This window comes from Takifugu rubripes, chromosome 8 (genome assembly GCF_901000725.2).
Source record: "Takifugu rubripes chromosome 8, fTakRub1.2, whole genome shotgun sequence".
Taxonomy (NCBI): Eukaryota; Metazoa; Chordata; class Actinopteri; order Tetraodontiformes; family Tetraodontidae; genus Takifugu; species Takifugu rubripes.
The window spans coordinates 2506705-2519592 of record NC_042292.1 but is presented as its reverse complement, the minus strand read 5'-3'; the positions used below and the strand labels follow the sequence as shown (position 1 = coordinate 2519592).

General features: G+C 43.4%; 1 protein-coding gene across 3 annotated transcripts in view; it reads left to right on the top strand.

Moving 5' to 3' along the window:
• pard3ba (par-3 family cell polarity regulator beta a) overlaps window positions 1-12888 on the top strand; it is a 121298-nt gene that overhangs the window by 98616 nt on the left and 9794 nt on the right. For all 3 annotated transcript variants that reach the window (XM_011606100.2, XM_029840114.1, XM_029840118.1), the window contains one exon: window positions 11889-11959. In XM_011606100.2, the coding sequence (XP_011604402.2) occupies window positions 11889-11959 (71 nt within the window). The remainder of the gene's footprint in view (window positions 1-11888; window positions 11960-12888) is intronic.

Sequence of the window (12888 nt, the reverse complement as noted above, 5' to 3'; positions counted from 1 at the left end):
CTCCTAGAGTTCAATTCATCTTTCAGGAAATGACGGAAATGAGCCATGAGATGGGTCACATGACTGCTAGATGCGGACTTACTGTGAACTCTACATCAGTGGTGTGCGGATCGCTGTAGTCTCTGTTTATTGAGTGTTGAAGTCCCGCAAACCCGCCCTAATTATGCATTCCTAAACACAATCCACTGCAGCTTTCCTTCAGGCCCAAAGGACTTTGTCACTCATTACACACCCTGGTGGAGTGTACGTCTCTGCCTCCTCGCCACACTCCTCTCCGCTGTAGAAACGTTGATACAATTAAAGCTTAGCTAGAGTGAGACACTGGCAAGGATTGTTTCTCACCCATCCCCAACCCACCAAAGAAGGGCTTCCTCATGAAGAACCAGCGGTGGGTTCGTCTCCCGAGGAGCTCGATAATGAAACACCCCCCCTCAGACTGACACAGTCTCATACACGGTGAGAATAGAAACACTGAAATAGTGAAACACCCAGAAAGAAAGGCTCAGCATGGAGCTGTGCACCCTCCTTTTTGAGGAAAACCTGTGGATTATTATGATTTCTTAAAACAGCTTCATTAGTGTGACGTGTTAACAACGCCGGCTGCATATGTTCAAACAAATACGCTGATCATTACAGCTAACATCCCATCTCTATTATTGTTAAAACTCCCCTCCCCGAAATGAGTTCAGAGAAAATGATGCCAAAATATTCAGAATTTTCCTGACAACTGTGCCTATTGCCACTGGCTCTGGTCTGGAGTGTAGGAGTGTGTGTAAAGGCAGCCTGGTGAGTTGTGTTGCTACACGACTGGTAGCACAATTCTCTTCAAACAAGACACAAACGTGCGTGAGCCGACAATCACGCAGCTTCAGTGCCCACCGGCGGGATTTGGCATTTGCGTAACATTTGAAGGAGATGTTTGGTTTTTATTTGTTCCCATTTATTTCTTGATTTCTGCACTTCTAACATTAGTTAGTGGTGCAATTTTCTGTTTAGTGCTACGTCGCCATGCAGTATTTTAATTCAAACTACAGCTATGATGCAGAGTGGAGTTTCACCAGCTCATCACACACACACAGATATGCCGATTTTCTCTCTGTGTGAGAAGAGCATTAATACAAACCACTTGAACACCGCACTCACCTGCTAGTTTCGACCTTGTGCGGCGCCTTTTAGCTGCCTCCACCAACGGCAGCGTGCACAGCTCTTTCATACTCAGCTATTTTTGTCGCCGTGAAAGGCCCATCCAGCCTCCCCACACAAGGCCGGGAGCATCGCTCTCCCTCTCAGAGAGCTTTATGTGTGATTTAAAGGGATGTGTGTGTGTGTGTGTGTCTGTGTGTCACCGTATTTTTTCTCCAGGGTAACACACTCATGAAATAAACCAGAGCAGTAGTATCTGTTCATGTCTCTGTTTATTTCTTCCAAAGGTGGGAAGTTTTTACACCTGTCTGTCTCTGTCTCTCTCTCTCTCTGTTGGTCTGTCTGTCTGCCTGCCTGTCTGTCTGTCAACTACAGCCATTGCTTTTAGAGGGCGTGTTCTGTCTCAAAAGTGTGCATAATGTCCCTTCATCGCTCTCTAAATTGACCATTTCTCCATGTTCCCTTTCTGCATATAGGTCATCCTTGTAATTATGACAATCACACTGTCTCACTCTCCGTGTCTTTCTGCCTTTATATGCAAATGATAGGCTCTCTGTAATGTCTTGATGGCCAATTAAACTACAAAACTACACGGACGGGCTCTTTTTATAGATTTCTTTGTTCTCGGTGAAAACTCGGAACGATCTCGTGTGGTAGCGTGTGGCATATGCCAGTTTCAGTATTTCAATAACCGACTTAAATCGCTGAATTATTCAGGGAGTCCTTATTAAAGGGACACTTCTTGAAAGGATGGAGCATCTTGGGAGAAGCAGAGCAGTTCTGCGTTTTAGTGGCACAGTTAGGAATTAATACCCCAAACAGGTTCGGTTGAATATTTTAGGTTAATGTGGATCTTTTTTGCGCATGTGAAAGAAAAACGAAGCGTTTTTCTCTGAATATGTTACAAGTTTCAACAAAATGAAGGCAGCCGATTGTTCTATGGAAAGACCTCCCATTACACGTTAGACAAGCCCCTTCACTGCCCCCTTTTTAAAACTCATCTTAAAACACAGCATGAGACTCTACTCTGGTTTTATTGGGGTTTTTTTTTAATTGTTGCTCATGTTATTGTTTTAACAGAATTATTTTTGATGTCATTTATTTTTCTTTTTGTACAGCACTTTGTTGTGGCTGTGGCTGTTTTCTGCATTTATAGTTCAAGTTGTTGATGATGATGATGATGATGAGGGTGTCCATCATGTGGTGATGAATTAAATACTTGGTTGTGTTCACTGTTGTGCCTGATTGTCAGAAGCAGTGTTCTGAGTAAGACCTTTTGTTCTGTGCCGCCTGTTCTCGGCACATTTCTCTTCATTTTGCTGAGAATTTGTTACCTTTTTCTTTTGCAAACGTCACTTAAGCAACAATATGGTCACTCTCACTTAAATGTTGACTTTTCGCTTTGCTTTCTGCTTCTCACCAGACTACAGTTATTTTGCCATGTAACCTGGTATCTGTACTACGAATCACACTGGATTTTTGACCATAAGCCTGAGCAATCAATCCCACAGTCTTACCCAGCATGATCACAGGCATTGGTTTATCCCCGCACAGCAGGATATGCTGTTATTCAACTAATTCCAAAGACAAGTACAATTCTTCTGACTTATATTTGTGTTTCAACCAAATTTGCATTTTTCAGCCAGATTAAATGACATTACTTCCTGCTATGGCTGTAATGGCAGTAGATTTACATAAATATACAATTTAAATGTCTTAAATTCAATTACTTTTACCTGTTTTGGCCCATTAGCCAACTTGCACTCGCTATTAAACATCTACTGATGACTGAAGGTAAGACATGGTCCAGCATGTTATTTACATTTACATGAGAGTAAAGATAGAATTATTAGCTGGATAATAATTTTTTTAAAAAGTGAACAGTTATCTGAAATGAGTGAGGCCTCGATAAATGAAGCCACATTTTTCCAGACAGAAAGCACAGTCTTCCTCAGTCACTCTTCTACACCACGACTCATTACCTTGTAAATCATAAACAGGGGCAGAACACGCGACACAATAATGAACAGGGAAGTTCCAGAAAGCCACAGACCTCACAGCTGCACACAGAGGAACCCCCCCCCCCCCCCCCCCCCAAACAAATCTAGATATGACTTGTCATCCGTTGCACAGCAGCCTTTTTGTAGTTCTCTCTAATGTTGCCCGTGTGGACATCCATCACCTTGATGATATTTTAATGTCACATCCTCAGGCTGTCTCAATCTCTCCCCATCTGACTTTTTCCCTCCCTCCCACACATCGGCCATCACTTCATAAATAAACCCCACATCATTAAGTAAACACGAACCAAGCTGTCACATTGATCGATGGCCTACTCACTCACACACACACCGAATAGGCACTGGTGATCTGTGTGGGGTGCTCCATGCCCACAGGCAAAAGCCCCTGACAGATATTGTGCCCACAGTCCTAATGGATGTACACATATTCATTTATCATCATGCACTGGTCAATAAAGAAACATTCAGTCCTTAAATGTCTGCAGGATGTTATCATTACTACTGCTAACAAACCTCAAAACATGTCTGCCAGGCCTTCATAAATGTATTTACTTTTGATTAGAATTAAGACTTTTGAGCTTCCACTGTGCCTAACAATCATGCTTTTACCTGACACCACAAGCCCCGCCCCCAGCCCACCTCACACAAACCTCGTGGTAAAACCACTCCACCAACGTCACGTCCAGAGACACAGGCCAGATGTGATATATGTGTTTGCAGAGCGCATCCTGCTGAGCTCCTTCTGTTGGGGAGGCTGACACAAACACTGTGCAGCCCAACAAAGAGGTGCTTATAAAGCCCAGAGGCGGGGGGATCTTTGGGAGAGCAATGAGCAGAATGGGGAAGCAGCATAAGAAAACGCAGCAAGGCAGCTGGTCAGACCAGCAGAGAGTAAAAGCAGAGAGACTCTTTTAATGAGGGAGGTTAGGAAAGGAAAACTGATGACATCACTAAGCAGAGCAGTGCTAAACCGGGTTAAAGATGCTCCATATTGTTATAGCAGATGCATTTTCTATTCATACTTTGCAATAATGTCCCTTCATGACCCGCATGTTTGCCTGTTGACCAGTTAACATACAGTAAAAGACAGGCTGACAACAGGAAGTTACGCAATACCTGCTGCGACAAGTCTGTTCCTGTAAACCTTTAACTTTCCCTTTCTAAGCCCCTCTCAGCTTGTTTCAAAGCAGTTTTATCACAGGCTGAACAGTTGACAGATTGCTTATCTGGCAGCAAAGTGGAAGCATGTCAGGTTTGAGTGGGCTAACTGAGAAAACTGTAGGTCCTCACCAGTAAAAGTGTGTCGCATGTTTTATCTTCTTTACACTCTTTTTCTTTTAATTTTCTTTAAATTACAGGCTCATATGCCAGGTTTACTTACTCATTTTAGAAAATGGTGAGACGCTTTAGTTTGTGCAAATGGAGTAAGTGAAGGGGAGCAGATGGTCTGAGGTTGTTTCTCTGAAGGCGATTCCACTAATGTTAGCTTAATGTTGGTGTTAATCAGGTTAGCATATGCCTTTGTCTGTGCACGTGTGTGCATTTGCAATTTAGAGACACTTTCACTAGTTTTAAGTTGAGACACGACCATTTGTCTCACTTTCTTTCACAAGTTTAAAAGTGGAACCCGGTCTGAAATTGACATGTACTCGTGAACGTGCGCACGCACCCACACAGGCCACGCATGTAGGCGTGTTCACAATGCAGCATAAACAGTTTCACTTTTATGTTGTAACATACCACAAACACAATAAAAAAGCGCACACCCTTTAATCAGCCGAGGAAAGGCAGCATGGGTGCGCATGTGCACACACAACACACAGCCGCTCGCCATCAAAGGCTCTGGAACCTCAGTTTTGACCAAACCATACTAAGATGTCTGAGCAGTGTCCCATTTTGCAGCCATGAGAAGAAATTCACTCTTGTGAACCCGGTTTCGTTGTGACCCCAACTGAGCTCACATTTACTCAGCTGCAAAACACACATCCCAGACTTTCAAGGACACACAAACTCCCCCCCCCCCCGCCAACCTCGCTTCATGCAACAGCCGAGACCCGATTAAAGGCTGCTCAGATGCCCCTGACTGTAGCCGGGGCTCTGAGCTATTCTGGATCATTTAATTACACATAACCCACCACCGGTTGGTGTTTGGATTATACACCCAGAATTACTCTCAAGAAGCTACTGTGACAAACTGCATAAAAACCAGGAGGAAAATGATAGAGAAGAACTCAAGCAAGAGGTGGAAGTTACAGGTCACTGTTCTCTGCTAATGGAGGGGTTGAGGTAGACATTATAAAACAAATGCGTGCCCCTTTAAATTAAACATTTACTTTAAATTGGGAGTTGTCGGCTCACCTTGAGTTGTGGTAAAACCAGGTTTTGCAATACTAGTTTAGTTTCATGAAATAATCAGGCTAAAAAATTCCATTGTTAGCCGTTCAATGTATATAATTGGATTGGATCCTGTGGATGATGAGGAAGATTTTTGATTTTGCTTTTTTTCGTCAGCGTTTAACATTAACCCAGTCCAGGGATGAGTAAAATTAAGTGATACAGTATGCATTATCCCATATTGTGGTATTGTGAGTGTGGGTACGCTCAAAAGCCAGTCTATAATGCATGAATGTTGTCATTTTTTATACTAAATTTGAAGAACCGACTCCAGATTTTCCCTGCTTCAACATGACCAGCACTTTAGTTCTTGGTACGTCAAGCAGGCCTTAATATTTGACTTTTGATCACATTACCTGATATCCACCCCCAGCTTTAATGTTGTTTTTTGGAGCACTTTTCTTTCATTGACCCAAACAAACACACATTGTCATGCTGATGCTCGACTTCAGCACACCCATGTGGGATAATTGAACACTCTGCTCCCACCTGCACATGCATGTACGGCACCTTCCTCCTCCTCTTCCCTTTGTACAATGTCAGTGTGCTACTGGATCCACAGCTTCCCTCCCCTTCTCTGTCTCATCCCTGGATCTCAACACTCTTCCTGCCACTCTTCTTTTTTGTTTTAAGTCACTTCATTTCAATGCTGCACAGCAGCTGGCTATGATTTTCCTCCTCCCCATCTAGGCCAGCCAAAGCCTGAGGGAACTTATTTGGTGTCTGTCTTTATCACTTGTCTTTGGCCCAGGGGTGAACCAGCCTGTGACCTGTGTGCTACGGGATGGTAATCTACTCCTTTCCTCATCACTTGCACCTGCTTTCACCTAAAATCCCATTACCTTATGACACTTAAATTAACAAAAGAAGGTTCAGAAAGGTCAGTTAGGACATATTTGTAATCCTTTGCCAAAGTTTGGCTTATCTTCCCTCCATCAGGGTCCAAAGACAAACTCACACATGACGTTGAAGTTTTGGAAGCACGGCTGTTTTTAAAAGCAAACTCTCCGAAGGTCAAAGACATTGGCTTCAAAACATGTACAGCAGGGTGGATTCACGGGTGGTGGCATCACTCCCCGCATCCTTAATACACACTCTACAGAAACTCTGACTGTTGCACGACAGCGTGATAACAAATGGTGGATGGACACACATGAACATGGACTGTTTGGAGGTTGCTTTAGTGGGGTGGGGGAGACTAGGAGCAGGAACACAGCCTGTGCCATGGCCACACACATTCTGACACACATGGAAACCCTTTCAGATGTACATTAAGTGCAGCTTCGAATGGCATTAAAATGCACACAGATGTAGGATGTTCCTGTCCTGAAGCAGCATACAGCAGCTTCAAGTTAGCAGCTGTGTCATGAAACATCTCACAGGCCTGTTGGCCTCAGTGCATTCATGAGAGTAATTATGTTTCTTATTTAATTGATGTTTCTAAATGCATTAATAAATTCACACTGCTTTGAAATATCTCATTTTAGGAATAAACAAGAGTGCGATCAAATTATGTCCGTCTAATGAGCTAGCAATTTTCCCATTTCCTGCATCCTCGTGATCTTTAATCGCGTGAGGTGCATCCTCACGTGTTCAAAGATTTTCAGCCTGAAGTCCCTAGAACCTACAGAGGTCAGAAGTTTCAGCCTAAACAAACTCAAAATGAAGACAATTACCAGCAGATTGGCCTATTACCAAAATAGACTGGATTCCAATCTGTGGGTGTCAGTGTGTAACCTTTGGTCCCTGTGTATTTGTGTGTGTTCATGTGTACCATCTGCTGCTAACAAGCTCCGAGTGTGCGAGGTCCAGGTGTGGGAGTGTTTAATGTACTCTGGGGGGGCAACTGAGCCGCCTGCTTGAAATCCATGTAGAGTTTCCTAATACAGCATAATCATGTGTAGCAGCAGGCCGGATTTGACTTGCATGAAAGAGGCGCTTCGACCTCGCGGGCTTCAAATCAGATATTGGTTGGGAACTATGGCAACAAAATTACGCATTATAATTTGAGTTCTTTTTTCTTTTTTACAAAGTGCTCAGTCAAACCGCAAAACCAAAGGAAGCCCAAAGAGTCTACTGTTGATGGTAGAGGTCAGAGGTGACGCTGAGACCAGTAATAATTTACATGTCCTCGTAGAGTTGTTCATTCATTCAGGTATTCGCATTCCATTAATATATGACACCACGAAAGGCCAATGTCTTAGAAATAAGCCTAAGGTTGCTATTACCGTTATATTCCTTTGCACTGGAAGAAGAATTAGTCTCCGATTTGAAGCTCCACTCATCAAACATACATCAACAACATGTATGTTTATTCATAGTGGATCCTTGGGGGGAAATTAGCATTTTCATCCGTAGCCAACTGAGGCTTGCTGCTTTCCGGTTGAACTGTTTAACACTGCAGTGTTGCAAATAAGGCTGCGTTAAAAGCACTTAATGTGGTGATATGCACTATAGATGCATATGTTATAGAGCAGCTGCAACTAAGGATAAACAGATGGGAAAAGTAAAAATCACCATACAATGCAGAGGAAAATGGAACCAAACGATGGCAACCATTGTAAATGCTGGTAACATGGATGTGACTGTCCTGAGAGTGTTCTGATCTACTCATGTCCAAACAAGCTTTGCTGAAAGATTAAACTGAAGCTTTCAGCAGAAACCTTGGAACTGATGGCCTTTTTTCAACACTCTAATGCATAAGAGCCGTTTATGTTGTAGGTACACTACTGTAATCTCTCAAGTTAATGATTTGTCTGTCCACAGTCGGCCCTCACTGGCTCCAAAGTTTGACCTCGGCTTTGTTTGACGTCTACTTCTAAACATCTCCAACGACTTTATCCTCCCACGGTGCAATCGGAAGCATTTCTATGATTTGAAGGAGGCTGGATGTAGGGAGGATGCAGGGTACAGGAGTAAGGCTGAACGGGTTGTCAGGCCCAGGCGCCACACTGAGACACATGCTTAATTAACTTCCAGGATGGATGGCGGCAAAAAAAAGAAAAAGGCACCACAGAAGACTAATTATGCCATTTGAAGAGTGATGGCAGAGAAAATCAGTTTGGAAATCTGAGGTTCATCTCCGTCTCAGAATGAAAGCGCCGCTCAGGCATTGTGTCAAAGCACTTGGACTTTCATTTGAGGCTTATTGTACATACAGTATGAGAACCACAGCTTCGCTGCGGAGCCGAAAGCGCGCCGAGAAATTCATTTCCTGAGCGCTGGCAATACTTTCTGATGAATGCGACAGCTGTGCTGTTATGGCTGATTCTTCTGTGTGTGTGTGTGCGTGCTCGTGCGTGTGCGCGCAGCTCAATGCGTATCATCTGGCACTGTCAAGACGTGGCTTTCTAATTTGGAAAAAGTGATCCACCCCCCTTACACACACACACGCCAACGGTTCTGTCAAAGCCTCTGTCAGCTGCTGAATTGCACAAGATGCGACGGCTAAACCCAATTATGTGCTTTAGATTTCAGACGGTTGTTTAAGTTCATTTTTCTAACTGATGAGAATATTTTTCAAATCCGTCTCAAGATTTTCTCACGTTTTGATATTAATGTCATGGCTTTTTCTCAGAGCCCGGCGTGCATTTTCCCAAAAGAGACGCATTTGTTTGGAAGTGAGAGCATTTTGGCTGGTCCTCATGCCTTCTAAGGTGGGCTTGAGGGTTCCGATTTGGTTTTAGCTTTAAGGTTTAAAATATTTAGCTGTGTTGGTTCGGATTATGGTAAGGGGCTGGGGAATTAATTATGTCAGTGAGGGTCCTCACAAGCATAGAATTACAAACACCTGTGTTGTAGTCAGAGGTTGGGAGCGCTGGCGTTCTGTCAGCTGTCATCTGCACTACACATCACCATCTCCGCTGATCACCAGTGATTTATTTAAAAAGCACCAAAGAGTGACGTATGAATTGGATCCAGCCGTCCAGAGTGTCAGGAATCCTGATGCACTATTGTCAGAGTTCTGCATTTTTGAGACAAATGAGCAAAACATTCAAATTGATCACGCAGCTAACTGGTTCACAGGTTAATAATATAGAAACGCAGCATTTGATAGCATGTCAGGAGGTTTAGGAGGCGGGAGTGAACGGGAAGACTTAGCTCAGTGTCCACCCTCTCAGGAGACTGGCGCCTGTATTTTCCCTTCAACCTGGATGAATATTTATTTGGCTGTTTTACCAGTTGCCATGGTGAGACCAAGACATGTTTTGTGTGTTTGCTCTTTTGCAGATGCGCGGTTGCTACCGCAGCGTCATACACGGACAATGTGGTGTTAAATCAGGCTGGTAAATTCTCACAACTGGCTTTCTGGCTTTTCACAAAATGTTTAACATCCATTTGAACAATTTCTGACTTCAGCTTGTCCGTACAAGTCTTCTTAATTTTTAGTATGATAAATAAATAGAAAGCTCAAATATTTTTTATAGGCATGGTAAATCTGCCTGTGGCGAGGTAAAACGCTAGTGTTTAATGATTTAAACTAGCATTTTTAGATCTGTATTCCTCATCATCCTCTTTTCGGACTAAAGACACTTTAAATTTATGTGGATTAAAAATCTATCAATTGCTTTCCAGCTAATACCCCTCTCTCAAAATAGGCCTTTTTTCATAAAGCCCATTCTGACACGCACTCCTACTGAAGAGATGGAGTGTTTGCTTCCACGGTATCATATTACACTTTCACACAAAGACTCACTCTCCCCCCACCATCAGCTACCACAATATTAACATACACACACGCACACACACACACAATAAGCAATAGACATCCCTCCGTCAACCCTGATGTGCATCCAGTTACTGGATCTCGTTGAAAGACATTAGCTGTGTGTACATTACAACAACATGCTAATGATATCTGCTAATGCAGTGTTGACATGCAGAACCAGACCGAGCTCATGCAAATGGACCCCTCTTGTATGGAATCATTTACATCGTAATGTGTCTGTTTATGATATCTCATTCTGTGAATGCGGGTGTCACTTTGATAGCTGGGATCAAAGGCGTCACTGTTTACCACTTGAGATTTCTGTGTATATGTCTGCCGAACATGTGATCGGCTGCTCATGGACACGCATGTGTGTCAGTTAGGGCTGTCTTTGTTTATCTGACCGGTGTGCAGCAGCAGCGTATGATGTGTTTGACCGATGAAATGCCTATGGAATAAACAGCCCGTGTTTGGATGTGGAAAAGGCTGGAATGTAAATTGCGGATCATTGAAGCTATATGTTCTCTTCTGTCCTCTAGCCTCTGCTGTCAGAGACGGCTTGTGTGAATGCCAGTCTGTCGTCACACCACTTGACCACGGCCGCTCTTACGTAACAATGTGATCTTTTCCTCGACATTTTGGCCTTTGATGCACACGTGTTTTTCAGCAAACGTCACGTTTGAGGAGATTTCCACAGATTTGTAGCACATGTGGATGAAAGATCCTCGTTTTTCTGAAACTGTGGTGCGTTTTATGATAATGGTGGACAGATGTAACCCATCTCTGTTGGGCTGAGATTCATAATTTTCTCAAATTCTGTGTACTGTGGTGATGTAATTAGGCTCGATGACAACTGGAGATACTTGTCCTTAAAACTTTGGATGCTGTTACTTTAGTGCACAGATTTATGTGTGTCAACTCTTTCCTCCAGTAATAAGTAGACATCAAGCGGGACGTGACACAATAGGAGTCTTTCCTGCTAAATCCAAGCTGAGTAAACCGACTTTAAGGCCTATAACCCAAACATGTTTAACACCAGAGGGGGGGTAAAAAAAGGAGATTTTCCTGGTTTAAAATAACCTGAATGTGCCATTAGTCTTTTTCATATGTAAACAGCATTTCCAGGTTCATCCAACTGAACGTGGCCACAGCTTATTCAGGCGCCTGTGTGTGTGTGTGTCTGTGTGTGTGTGTGCGTGTGTGTGTCTGTGTGTGTGTGTGTTTGTGCACAGGATTCTTTATCTAAAGCTTAAACTGGCATGTTTATATGATGCAGAGGGCAATAGGAGGATTACAGCCGCACAATAGCTGCATGTGGCGAACGTTTATGTTGGGGTAGTCCGCGCTTTACTTCAGATTCCACAAGCAACATGTGAAAACATCTAAGAGTTGGATACTTTATTTATAGAAATCAAACGTCTACTTTTCTCAGGAACATCTGCACAGGATTTGGCTCCTTCAGATGGACTGTGTGGGTAGAACATGTCTTGGCTCATTTTATATGTGTCTTCACTAGAGCCTGCCTACAGTACACCTTCACCTGAGCTTAGCATAATACACATTTCTGGAGTTTGAAGTTGGAAGAAATATTCTGATCAAACATGTGTCATTCTTCCTCACAGCTGGCACCCAGGGAATCTCGACCCGGTTACCCCAGCGAAGACAGGGACCGGGAATACCCCACACATCCCAGGTGAGAACACTGTTTGAATAGAAGGGGTATTATTTCTCCTCCTTTTCTTTGTCTCTCGTTCTCTGTCACTCACGCACACACACACACGCACACACACACACACACACACGCAGCACAGACTAATCCTCTTTGGAGCTTATAATTAAATCTGGAGTGTTTGCCTTGGGAGTGTCTACTCATCCCAGGAATAGGAGTGTTCAGCTCTCCAGAGGGTTGGACACAGACATGCGCACAAGACACACACACTCACACACACACTCACACACACACTCGCTCATACACAGTCGGTGCTTTTTGTCAATGATTGTGTAACCTATAATGATTTAATGGAAATGAATATACATTTATTTATTTAGGTTGGCATGTTAAATTAAACACATCCACGCACACCATCAGTGTGCGCGCGTGTGTGTGTGTGTGTGTGTATGCACATGCTGAGTAAATGACATCTCTGTGAGGCACATGGCCCAACAGTTAAGTGGAGCGTGGTGTGGCATGGTGCGGAGAAAGTGAGAGGAGAATTAGGAAATAGAGGGGACACCAGGATGGCAGGGAGGAGAGTGGGGGAAAAGAACAGTTATTTCACGGGTTATTGCCTCTCCTGATATGACAGGCACCAGGGAGCGCAGACATCAGCTCTGGCTGAAGAGGGACGAGAATCTGAGTGGGCGAAGGGGGGACATTACCAGGCAGCAGGGGGACAAGGAGACTGGCCAACTGTAACTTTGCAGACAAATGGAGACAGACAGGCTGAGGGAGGCTTTAAAGAACTCTAACGGTCTCCTGAAAAATATGCATCAATGTCTTCATGGTAATAACAGCCAAACATATTTAAAGCTCCCCTTTAAGTCTAAAGCCAATCATTCATGAACTTTCTGTTTTTGAATTTATTTTAAATGCTTTTTAATTGATGTAAATCGCTGTTGTTT